This window comes from Talpa occidentalis, unplaced genomic scaffold, assembly GCF_014898055.3.
Source record: "Talpa occidentalis isolate TD23 unplaced genomic scaffold, MPIMG_talOcc4v2.1 talOcc4.8, whole genome shotgun sequence".
Lineage (NCBI taxonomy): Eukaryota > Metazoa > Chordata > Mammalia > Eulipotyphla > Talpidae > Talpa > Talpa occidentalis.
Window position 1 is genome coordinate 38813993 of NW_023605194.1, and position 13280 is coordinate 38827272.

At 43.6% G+C, this 13280-nt stretch overlaps 1 protein-coding gene across 18 annotated transcripts in view; it reads left to right on the forward strand.

Moving 5' to 3' along the window:
- Positions 1 to 13280, forward strand: part of KCNMA1 (potassium calcium-activated channel subfamily M alpha 1) — a 696711-nt gene that overhangs the window by 497224 nt on the left and 186207 nt on the right. For all 18 annotated transcript variants that reach the window (XM_054689909.1, XM_054689921.1, XM_054689920.1 and 15 more), the window contains 3 exons: positions 6423 to 6533; positions 9232 to 9337; positions 11037 to 11119. In XM_054689909.1, the coding sequence (XP_054545884.1) occupies positions 6423 to 6533; positions 9232 to 9337; positions 11037 to 11119 (300 nt within the window). The remainder of the gene's footprint in view (positions 1 to 6422; positions 6534 to 9231; positions 9338 to 11036; positions 11120 to 13280) is intronic.

Sequence of the window (13280 nt, forward strand, 5' to 3'; positions counted from 1 at the left end):
TTGTTTCTTTGAAACAAGTGGAAGTGAGAATGCAGGAATGGGATTAGCATTCTTCCTTTTGGGCATTAGGATGATGCTCCTGCAGGGAAAGCCTGGATGACAGTCACCCTGAAGAACAGGACCCAGATCAGACAAAGCTGCGAAAAAAAGTGACTAACAGGTGACATGGAATCTAAAGCCCAGCATCTTTCTAAGCCTCAGCTCACTTAAAACAGAATCTTGGAGATGTGGTTATGGAGACACTGGATGGTTCAAATTCAACCACATGGAATAAGGAGAACTTTTTGTGCTAACCACAGTGTGATTGTGAGCGCCCTTGCCACCCCCACCTTGCTTTGTGTATGATAAAGTGCTGCTGAATTCCCTTGACAAGTACTTCTTAAAATTCATTCCCATTGCATCAGGGGCTACCAGTGGTGGGGGTTGTTGTGGGGAGGGGGAAAGAGAAAAGCATGATTAGAAGGCTCAGCAGAAAGACAGAAGAGATTCTAGCATATGTATTTGATATAAATATTATAGTTTTACAGAGACATCTAGATCAATATATGCCACATTTCATCTACCTCTTTGACAAAGTGAGCACAATGTATTCAGGGAAAGCTGTATAGGATTTTCAATTTACTCTGTATGATTTATTGTGACAGGATAGCTATGGGTTTTTTAAGTTCTTTATACTTGTTCCAGTAAAAATGGATATAGTATCTTTAAAAATAAACAGCCCAGAGCTGTGCATTTTACATTGTCTTGCTAGAGAGAGGCTCTGTTAAAGAGATCTAAGACCTCCTTGCCCTTGGGGAACCTGATGCAGTCAGATTTGCTCTTTAGCTTTTTTGGGGGGTGAGGGGAGGGCAGTGAGGAGAGTAAATAGAGAACTGAATCAGGAAGTTATTGCAGACGTCTAGACAAGATACGATGATTCTGTGAACTAGGGTGGGGCAAGGAAGTGGGGCCTTAGGGGAGAATTCATCAGTGTCTATCAAGTCTGGGCCTCTTCATTTTATAGTGACTGACCCCAGGCCACACAAAAGTGGCACCCCAGTCTCGGTCTCCCAGCCCAAGCTACTTTTGGTGCAAACAGCTGCTTCCTCTATTTAGAAGGCATCAACTAAGTGATAGGTCTGCCCGTGCTCTGGTATTCACCTTGTGCTGAATCTCTGGACCTCAGTTTCCACATCAAAGTAATGACTGACTTAAGCTAAACATTCTCCAAGGGCCTTTCTGATGCTAAGATAAACAGGGGGCCATGGAAGGGGGTCCATCACTGTCATTGTTCCCATTTTCAAAGGCCACCAACTTTAAAAAACCCGAGTCTTTTAAAAAGTGTGCCGATTTTTGTTGTCATTGAGCTGAACTCCGCCTCAGTGGATCTCTGGATGCCTCATTCCCGGGAGCTTGAAAAGCTCCTGGTAGCCCTTCAGATGCTCCTTGTATGCCTTGTGTGCCTTGTATGCCCCTAAATTGGTCATTCTACATGGCTTCAGTGGAATTGAGATCTGAAACTGAGGTTCCAACTCAACTGGGACATTCTTGCTTTCCTGATCCATCACCAAGAAGAGTAGGGCATTGAAGAGATGTTCAGAATTTCATTCTGGCATTGGAGATGGTGAATAATGGGAGAAGTTCATCAACATATTTTTAGTGAAGATGTCGGACATGAAATAAGGAATGGCCAGTTTTCTGGTGAACGCTGATAGACTTAGTCATCAAACATTATCCCAGTTCTGATTAACGTATACTCAAACATTTGATTACAGTCTTGCCCCAGGGCCCACCAGGATTACCCACCCTTAATTCAATCCAGCCCATGTTTATGGAACTCGTACCCCAAACCAGGCATACTTGCTTACATTGGATGAGTAACTCCTTTCTACCAAATCCCATCTGCTACTATTTTGGCATTTAAGATGCTTCCTTGTACATCTGAGATGGGTCTTTTTATCCAAGTCATGACATTAGTTTATCCCAAGAAATATTTGCTCGCAGAACAAGACAAAACTCAAAAACAAAGAAGGCCATAAGATCACAAATGGTTATTGATTTGCATTTGTTCACTACCTTCACAAACTGAGTAGTCGGGCCCTCTTGCAATCAGTCATTAAGATAGTCGGATAAAGTTCAAATCCAGAGCTATAGATGAAAACATCTTTAGCTACCTTCATAGCATGATCTTCCTAAATATTCTTTATTGTTAATGGGTCATTTAGGTTCTCTTATCCTCTGACTCATTGGACTGGTAAGGAACTACACATGACACAGATCATCTAAGTGACATGTGCATTGCTTTGCAGCCCTTGGCTGGCCAGATTATGTGTCTTAAGTTTAAAACTCGGTTAAAGTCTCTGCCATTATTCTGTCTTTGTTCTGAACAGGTGTGGCCAGAATCTACTGAGTCACTTGATGACTTTAATGAAGTCCATCTCTGTCCATCCCAGTCCTCAGACTAAGCCTTTGTCCTGGTCCACTGAGGAGAACCACTCCCCACCCCCTGCCGCCCAACCCCTTCTACCATGTGTCTAGGAGGAACCTCTACTTGGCAAGCCCTGCCCGTCATGCAGGAGCAGAAATTGATATACTCCAGCCTCTGCTCTCTACTCCATCACCTTGGTTTTAGTGAAAATTAGGGTTGGAGACCTAGGTCACATCCTGGACAAGTAGCTTTACTTTCTGTGGGACGTAAACTTAAGGACATTGATGTTGAAAGGTAATCTGAAAAGATACAGATGTTTGGAGCGCTGTCTAGGATAATAGATGAGATTCTGATATACTACTCACTGGGATAGTAGAATTGTTTGAGGATCAGGTGAGAGTATAGGGGCCACAGAGCACTTTATATCTATAATCTAGCGATTAGATCTCACAGGAATCTTGCCATTTAATCATGTTTAGGATGGGCCTTTCACATGTGTTATCTATTTAAATAAATCTTAGGATAATCTCATGAATCAGGTACTAGCTCCAGCCCCTTAGACACTCTGACTTTATAGTTGTAAAGTGCAGAATTGGTACCTTGCCCAAGACTATTTAGTTATTTCGTGTCTGTTCTGAGCTCATGCAGGGTTATCAAAGTATGAATCTCACATGGTAGATTTGTAGGTGTCACGGAAGTTGGCAGAGATCATTTTGGCTGAGGAGCTTTTGGGCATTCTTCATTCCATGCACTGTGAACAGCCATCACTCTGCTCCCAAGGAGTGCACCCTGCTGTCCATCTTAAAACATCTTCAGTTATATTTTTAATCACTACAAATGCAAGAAACTCACCTTTTTTCCCCCAGCAAGAATATCACTAAACTGATGCCCCTGGAATTTTCAAAAGTCCTGAAAATTTTCTGGAGAATAATTTTTTCCCTTCCACCATCCATCCTGATCCTGCCGGGCATCCTGTGCTCCCTCAGTCAGGGGCTGGGCTGGTCAAAGAAGCTCTTTGCATGCAGATGCCGAGTTAGAGAGGCAGCCTCTCCCCATGCATCAATTCCAACTGCATTCAAACATTTTCAATATGTGGGCTCCTTGATATCTTTCACTGTATGGAAAACAAAATGGAGGGAAATGATTATTGGCACAAAAGGGGGAAGCCGTAAATCTTCAAATCAGATATAGGACAGATTGGAACAATATGGGTTCTCCAAGGTTGCCATGATAATGTACCTAATAACTCTCCTTGGGCAAAAAGGCAATCTGCTTTCAATCAATCTCGTTTTTTTTTTTTTTTTTTTTTTTTCCTGAGCAAAAATACCAATTACGTTGAAGGAGGCTTTTTTTCTTCCTTTTTGATAAAGACGGCTCTCCACCTCAGAAATCATGCTGTAGCTTAAAGATATATATTTTCAATTGTCTAGAATGGTATTGGACAGCTAGCACCAAATGAGAAAAGTCAATCCTTTTTCCCTCCCCTCTCCTGCCAGCATTTGTCTACTTCTTAAGAGAAGTGAAAGCTAATTAAAGGCTTAAGGGATAATATTGATTGCATTGGAATATATTTTATATGTGCCCAAGCACATTTTCAACAAAAAGAACCCTGACTCTTTCTACGGCTGAATAAATCAGCTGGCTGAGCCTTTGATTCAAGGGTGAGAGAGGTGAACTCATCTCCTTCCCTTCCACTTCTCACACATCTGTCCTAGAGATGAATGACTTCAGAAGGGAAAAAAGGGATTCTGGCAGCTGTTCATTCAGTTCTTTGCATCTATGATAGGAAGGAAGAATGTGCACGCGTTTCCCAGGACCTCTGGTGGAATTTTGTCCAATTCTCAATAATAACCAGGCTTATGCCAGTGTAGAACTTTGAGCTGTACAGGGCTTGGTGCAGGAGATTGCTGGGCAGTAATCACCTCTCGGCTTTCTCATCTCTCAAATGGGGATAAGTGGCTCACCGGGGATCAAACACAACCCTGGTGGCGGAGCACAGGATCATGTCCAATTTTCACATCCACAGGAAGAGCTCCGACCCTGTGTCTGACCCATGGGGGTAAATGCCATACAGTGGCTTTATGCTGCTCTTGTTCTCAGTCATGGAACTCTGTGGGCAGAAAGCATTAGAATTACTCCTAAATCACCCCACTGTCATTTGTGGAGAGATCAGATCAGGAGGGAGATCCTGTTTCTTGGTCACTTTGTGCACATGCCTGGCAAATTCGCCATCAGAAATCTGACTCAGAATGTGTAAATTCACCTGCAGTCTGTTTTGTCCCTATAAATGAGCACAGGCCATGAGAAACATTTGCAGATATGACCTGGTAAATATATATGTAATCAAGTGTTCTGTGTTCATTGTGCATTCTGACATAGTATGTGTTTCAGGAGGGGGTTAATCACATGGGTTTTGGACATGAAATTTGGATGGGGATTTCCCTTAACCTAGCAGGTAACAACCAGAGAGCAGAGCGATGAGTTGAAACATCTCTGCTGAGGTAGCCCTTAAACGTTCTCCCTCCCCTGTGGCCTCTGCTTGCCCGATGGCTAAGTGCAGCACCGTAACAATAACGTCCATAATGGTCATATTATTAACTGCATCGTGCATATTATTGATTTACTCTTTGTTCTGCATCATTATCCTTTCACCAATGAGTTTACTGCATTATTCTCACATACTTAGTCAAGCACCAAATTACATCGAAAGGGCAGGCTCTTGTAATGACATCTAATGGAACATTACATAAGCCATCATCACTGTCTTCCTATTAAGAGCCGCCTCCAGCCAATGAGCTTGCTGCCTTATTGGAATGCACATAGAGCGATTATGAAGTGCCACAGACCTGGCCATTCTCAATTTTTCCCACAAAAGTGCCACCTGCCCGTGTCTCAGAGCCCAGCCAGGGACCCAGCCTCTATCACTACTAGCTTGAGGGCACAGGGACCTGAGTCGAACCTCTCAGTCCAGTCTCTTTCCTAAAAGTCCTGGGTTTTAATCTCCACAGGCAGTCCTATGGCTTTGGATCTTGGGGCTGACTCTAGCACCTAAGTGCTTGCTCCCAATCGGGCATGGGGTGGGAAAGAAGTGGCTGCTGATTGCCAGATGTCGTATTAGATGACTCAGGAGCCCATGATGTTGGTGGGATTATTGTTGCAGCAGTTCTGAAACAGGGGCTCATGTCAGGGGTGCCACCATCTCCAGGAATAGAAGTCCAAAGCACCCTGACCAAAGCAGATGGCTCCTACCCCCTCCCTTCCTGGCTTCTCTCCATCTTAAAGTAAATTCCTGGGACTCCTCTGGAAATGCTCAGCACCCTAAGGTAGCAGTGCTGTGCCGGGGAGGCACTGCCTGCGGCATGATCTCCCATTCCATAGGCATCCCAGCCCCATTTAGCCCTGAGTAATGCTCACTTACTGTAAAGTGTTACATGCCCCCATTGTTGGAGGAGTTATGGTGGAAAAATGCAAAATTTCCTTTTTACTGCTTATGGCCAGCAGAGCCCATAACGTGTCAAGCCGCACATTAGCCACCCTGATAAAAGTCCGCTTTCTTACACACAAAATCATCGTTTCAGCAAGATTTGTTATCTCATTACCTGATAAGCTCTATGTCATAAACCAAGACTCATTCGGTAAATCTCCCGGGAAGACGCTTTGTGGGCAGAAAGGGAGAGATATGAATCTGCAAGGGACTTGATAATGCAGCATTTAAACGCAAGCATAATGTCACTTATTGTTAAATGCATAAAACCACTTGGCCAAACGGTTGGGCTTCTAATAGGATTTTGTGCAGCATCAGGTGAGACGCCATATGCCTTTTCTGTTGAGGAGTCTCTGAGCACCTGCCAGTGCCGCTGCTTTGCCTCGCAGCCCTCTGAGACGGGAGCTGGGCTTACTGAGGGCTTGCGGGAGATGGATGCTTCCCTGCAGCTTCAAGCTTCCTCTGTCTTGCTCGGGTGGGGTGCTGGGTTGAGGCTGCGCCAACCTCATCTAATTGGCCTCTCCTGTTCAGGCACATAGTGGTCTGTGGACACATCACACTGGAGAGTGTTTCCAACTTCCTGAAGGACTTTCTGCACAAGGATCGGGATGATGTCAATGTGGAGATCGTCTTTCTTCACAAGTAAGAGACCCTTTTAAGCAACTAGGCACCCCTTGAGAGAATCCCTGGGTGTCTGTAAAAGTGGGGTTTTGGGGCAGTGTTAGAGGGCAGGGAAGGGTTGAATCAGTTGTGATCCCTGCTGACCTCAATGGAGAGGACAATATGAAACCAGTAGAAAAGGAAGCAACACACACTAGTTCAGTGGTGAGAGCAGAAGCTAAGCTGCCTCTGGAGATAATTCTAGCAAATAATGGTTGAGTTTATGATGAGACAGACACATCATTACTGTCCCCTCAGCTGTCTGGATACGTGGGATCTGGATGTGTCCTCAGGTGGAATGGTTAGCTGCATTGGTGTGGCTACTTGATGCGGGCAGGAGTGCCATAGTGATCAGTCAAAACACAAACCTAACAGGAGGCAGGGGAGCAGGTAATGGTTGCCTTCCTTGAACCCTCTGGCGTGGGACCCTGAGCCTGTGTACAGTCTCTCAGTCGCACAGGGAGCAATACTGCATGCTCTGGACTCAGAGTACTCACTTCGAATTTTGGCTCAATCAATTACTGACTAAACAAATTGATTAACCCTGTGTCTCAGTCTCCACATCCATAAAATGGGGAGATCATAATGGTTTCTCTCTACATCTTTGGGCTATATGTAAGAATGCAAAGACGTAATCCATGTAACGTGTACAAAGCAGAGTCAGATTTGCAGTGAGTTCTCAATAACTGTTAGCTGTTACCATGACAGGAAAAATAGATTAGGTAAATGACAGGAAAAATATATTAGGCTGCATAATAAACTAAGGAGGTAGGTCTTATATTTGCTTCATAGGTGAGGAGAGCTAGCTATCTCTCTTCCACCCCAGGGTTTAAGCTTTGCCCGATCCCCTTTTTGGAAAAATGTAGTCTGCCACAGGAATGGAGAGTTGGGGATTCAGGCAGGATGACATGGGTGGCAAGGAGCATTTTGGGGTCAGCCATGGCCCGAGTGTTCCCCAGATCAAATGTTGGTGCTGGCTGGATATGGGGTTGACTGCCCAGGAGACCATCCTGGTTTGGGAATTCACTGAGGTTGACTTCTCTACAAGTTCAGTCCCGGGCCGCCCTTTCTTTCTAGCATTTGTTCAATGAATACCAAATTGTTCACCACGGGGGCCTCCTTGGTGGCGCAAGGGGTTAAAATCTCAGCGCTACCAAGCTATCCACAGCCAGTGCATCATGAGTTCGATCCGTGGCCAGGGAGCTGACCCACTTGGCACCTCAGACCTCTCCTCTCACAAGCTGTACCCCTCAGCAGTGTATTTCAGTGGATCTGCCTGTTCTGGCCCCAGTCTGTCTCTGGTGAATCCTCTCAGCCCCTGTACCTCTGTCCTAGGCCCCAGCTCTTGTATGCATAAATAAATAAAACAGTCTTAAACAAAAAAAATTGTTCACCATGTTAGAGCACCAGCACTGACTTCTCCAAAATTCTGAAAAGACTGCCTTGGCCAGGGGCACAGGAGTAGTACTCAAAGATCCAAGTCAGTGTCTCACCAGTGGGGGCCCATGCTCTACTGAGCCTCCTGGATGGTTCAGAAGTGCAGCCCTGAACCTGCCCTCATGTTGGTTGGGCATTTCCAGATGAGCACATCCACATGCTACAATTAGATCACAACATCGATCTGTATTAATGGATGGAGTCAATTTAATTGAGTGGCAGAACCACATGAAGTATCTGTATCAGGGGAAGAACCCAGCTTTTTGCATTACCAGGGATGTTTTCCTGCATCTGGAAATCTCAGATTTGCACAGCCAGTGCCCTTTTCTTGCACACTGCTGCCTGTGAATGCTTCAATTGCTAGGATTCACCTCTGTGTCCCTAGCATCTGTCAGTGTCAACATCTTAGTAGATGGCCCAGTTAATTAACCTCTCGAAGCTTTGGGTTAATAGCAAACCTTCCTGTAGGGGTGTTTTGAGGTTTAAATAAGTTAATACTTGTCAAGTGCTCAGAATGGTGTCTGCCACATAGTAAATGATCAAAAACAGGATTATTATTACTAAGTACCTAATCAAGGCTAGGCAAGCATTGATTAACACCTGGTCGGAATGTAGGTTCTAACTAATACCATCCTTCAGTACCTAGCACCTTTCCGTGAGCAGGTGCTTTTCATCTCTGCAGAGTTTGATGATTGAATAGATCAATCAGTTATTTCAATCCTTGTCTGCCAATGGGAAAGACGTCTGTACATCCCAGCACTAAGAATGTGAGATAGTGTACACGTGTGTATCAACAGCTGTACTGAGAGTAAGTGGATTATCTGGCTGCTTAGATGTGACAGTTTTTAACCAGACCTTGTGGTCCTTGAGGTAGAGGCATAGGGGAAAGGCAGCTGATGGAAGGAACAAAGGTTACCAAGGAGCCTTTCACTTGCTCCTGATGTCCCAACCTCTATTTCTCTGTTCATAGAATAGGGATTCTACACACACCAAAGTCCAAGGCATTTGCTTCATAGGTCTCGGACTGTGTAGAGATCGTGAACCACTCTAATTGACCTTGGTGCTGGTTTGGGTTTTCACTTGGGCTGGTTTTTACTCTTTCTGAGTGTAAGACTTTTACTTATGGCAAGAAAGGAGACTACTTTGAAGATGCAAGCCCTTTTTGGTGATCTGAGAGAAGGGCTCCAGAGAGCTGATACCTGTATGTGTTTTAATGATGACCATTTCTTCTCTCCCTAAACAGCATTTCCCCTAACCTGGAACTTGAAGCTCTGTTCAAACGACATTTTACTCAGGTGGAATTTTATCAGGGTTCAGTCCTCAATCCACATGATCTTGCCAGAGTCAAGGTAAGAGGGAAGAGGTGACTTCTGTGTTCACTCCATCTGGGCTGGGGGTGTCTGACTCTGATGAGGAATTTGCATCTAGGACGGTCAAGAATCACCTCCAAACCCCTAATGAGGTAAGTCTATACCATCAGCCTTGACATCACTCTGCTACTGGACTTGGATTCATTCTGTGGGCACATGCTATGCCACCTGCAAGCACTCCATGTTGGGGCTAGTCATAACATGAAATCAATTTTGCTAGTTCCCTCAATATCAGCACTGCTGAGGGAAGGGGACCAGTTGCATGGCCTCAGTAGTCTCATATCCAATTAATAAGTAATTCACATCTTAAATAATTAAATTGAACTTAGCATAGCTCTTAAATCTAGTATTTACATCAGAATGGGATATTAAGAATATCATATACAATAACATTTTACCAAAGCATAAACCATTTATGCTTCCTTTCCACATAGTCTCCTCCTCCCCACCCAACCAAAGATTAAAAGTGCAAGTATTTGATATCACTTGCTATCAGAAACTGCTAAGTTGGAATCTTCTTAGAAAGCACACCTGAGGGTTCTAAGGAAAAAGGATAAAGCAAAATGGCATCTGCTGCTTTATTTTTTTGATAAGGTTTTGTGAGCACATTCAATATTTGCATGCCCATATATATTGATTAATATTGTGATTTCAGTGACAACAAAATGCTAATGGTAGGCACCCCATAATTCAGCAAGTAATGTAATTGGCAAATATGAATATGGCAAGAGGATTTGGGTAAATTCTTTGATTTTTAAAGAAAAAGAGACAATTGGTGGCACACCACAGAGAAAACCATGCCTTCCCACCAGATGCAGGAAAGGTCTAGTACAAGGACAACAGATTGCAGAACGGAGCTGGCATGAGAATTTCTACACTTACTGATTCCAGTTAATCTTAATATTATCCATGCATGATCTAAGTTATGGCTAATGTAAAATCTTATGAGAACTTAGAGAAAATAGTTATTGTTCATGAACCTAATTTAAATGCAAACAGTTATTAGCACAACTTGTGATCCTCTCTAAGGAATAAATCCTTTCTGGCTCATGTTTAGTTAAGTCAGTAGGGTGTGTTTTGAGGTCGTCTCTAATGTTTCATACACATGGGTTTGTTGTCTTTTGAATATCTGAATGCTAATTAAATACTAAACAGTCTTGAGCTGTTATCTGATTTAAGGCTCTCATTTCCTCTTACTCCACAGCTAGGGAAGATGTGAGAAAGATTAAATGAAGGACTCTGGAGTTTAAATTTCTTAAGCCTTAACCATTCAGTTAGCTTGCTAATGTGAGAGGAGTTTAGACCACCTACCTGCATTTCCTCACAAGAAAAATTAGGAAAAACGGTACAGATGGTTGGGAAAGGAGGTGGGAGGTATTGAAAGGCTTAATTAATTGTTATTTAAAGAAATCTGGAAAGCTTACATGTAAGCAACCATGCAAAATGAAAAGTATAATTAGCGAGATACATATTGAACCCTCCAACAGCAACAAGATGAGATGTTTACACCATAACAAGAACTTGCAACCTATACTTTTAACAAAAACTGTGATCTCTCAGGATTGTTTTTTTCTGTCCTTGCAAAGCACCAGGTTCCCGAAGAGCTGTCAGCAAAGACTGCAACCAAGCTTGGCTATTCATGTGTCTGTGTCCTGTGCTCTTTCTTTCGGTGTCTTAGATAGAGTCAGCAGATGCGTGCCTAATCCTTGCCAATAAGTACTGCGCTGACCCTGATGCTGAGGATGCCTCCAACATCATGAGGTAACCGCAGGGAGGAGGGAGGCCCTGGGCCCGGGTGCTCTGCAGTCCTGGTTGCTTTGTGGGTCCTCTGCAGAGCACCAACTTTGTGGCACCTGTTTCCTTCCATCGGCCACCCTCACAATTGCCACATAGGCCCCGGGAAAGCCGAGGCATTAGTGGCTGTAGTGGGCAGTGACACAGGGCACCGTCAACTGGAAGTTCATCCTTAGAAGCGGGGAGCTCTGGGGTACACAATCAGTCTTGGGTTTGAGTTACTTTGGACAGTACCAGAAAAGGAAAGGTGGATTTAGATAAGGTGCAGGCCTGAAATAGATAACGGTGTTCCCTAGGATTTCCATTCTTTACATTTTTGTGTCATTTGAAGGGAGTGGACCTGAGCTATCTGAAGCAGGAGTGATTTTGCCCCCCAGGGGACATTTTGAAATATCTGGAGATGTCTCATAAGTAGGAAGTGCTGCTTTACATTCGACAGTGCATAGAAGAGACCCCACAACAGCAAATCACCTGGCCCCAAAATTTCAGTAGTGCTGAGGTTGAGAAGCCCCGAGTTAGAACTTACCAAGTTCCAAGATTAGTGTCTGTTGCAAAGAGGAGTTTGCTCACCTATTCCCTCCTTTCAACCAGTTTCCCAAAATGAAATCATGTTTTTCAGTGGACATCTTCTCAGTGCTTTTAATGCTAATACGAATTTCTAAGAGAATGTTCTAAGAGAATTTCTTAAACCTATTTTTCTCAAGCCCTCCCACACCCTTTATTTTACAGGATATCTCCTGGCAGGACCCTCGGAAAACAGTGCCCAGTGCCTTTCCTTCATATAGGTTAGGTCCTCGATCGTATGCCAGTCTCTGCTCAACTCCTACTCATTTCATCTCATTTCAGAAGAAAATCTTTCCATTTTGGTTCTCTCCATAGCTCTATATTCAAGACATCTGTGACTGTTAAAGCCCTTTGGATTTTCTTTTTTTTTAAATTGCATAACTGTTAAGAGAGCCAGGAGAGAATAATAAAGAGAACTTTCTGGAGAAGACAGGGACCAAGAGAAAATATTTCACTCCCACTGTATTCCCAGGAAGTCTTGCTTAATTACAAACAGTCATCCTTTTGGTCTAGACAGAGTCCCCTTTCCTTGCGGCCCGGCTTACTGGGGCCTGGGAATGTACCTGAGATGAAGGGTTGAGAATTGCCTTTGCATCCTTACAAAACTCCCATCTCTTTTCTTTGCTTTTAATTAGCAGCCCCAAGTGATATGTGCTTTCCCATCAGTGAGGTAGGGGGAATTCCTCCTGCCTGTTTCTGATGAGCAAGCCCTCCCTTCAGCAGCATCTGGTCCTGTGTCTGGCAAGTGACATCTGGCACAATGTTCTCTTTCCACTCGATTTTCTTTGGCAATATGCTTAGTGCAGTCTTTTAAGAAAGTTGATGCATGAACTCTTGGAAGCCCTGGGCTTGCCAGGCTGCAGGGAGATGGTGGAATGGGCACGTGCTCCCACATCTGGGCTGTAAGTGACACACAGCTGAAAGTGACTACAAGGACCTGAGCTTGGGGTGTTTCTGGGGGTGTGTACTCTACTTCAACCAGGATTTCCATCCTTTACATTTTTGTGCCATTTGAAGTAATAAAAACATAGCCTTTAAGAAACTAGACTTCATTACCTTCAGTGTTTCAGATTCAGAGATTCAAGTTCAAAGATTTCAAATGAAAAACTAAGAGGAAATGAAACTTCATGTTTTGACCCCATGAAGAAATTTGGGACTGGCACCGCTTTATAAAATCTATTTTTTAGAAGTGAATGATTACAATGGGTATTTCTTTTATTTAAGCCCTGATTGTGACAGGGTTAATATGAAGACATATAAGTTACTAGGGCGATCGGCGTGATGCCAAGGCACAAAACTACTCAATGAAGGTAGTATCAAAAATGATGAAACCATCCATTGACCTGCATCAGAACTCAGGCTCAGGCAGCCAAGGAAATGGGAGTCTCAGGGTTAATAATGGGCTCTGTCTATGGTTTGATCATGAGTAAATAATAAAATAAACAAAAATAAAATTTGGAATCTTATAAAAAGGAGGGGCTTTGTCTTCTCCTTATTTGTATAATCCTTCTTCCTCTTAAGTTTAATGAGACAAGTCTGCCCCTTTTGAAATTAAAATGTCAAA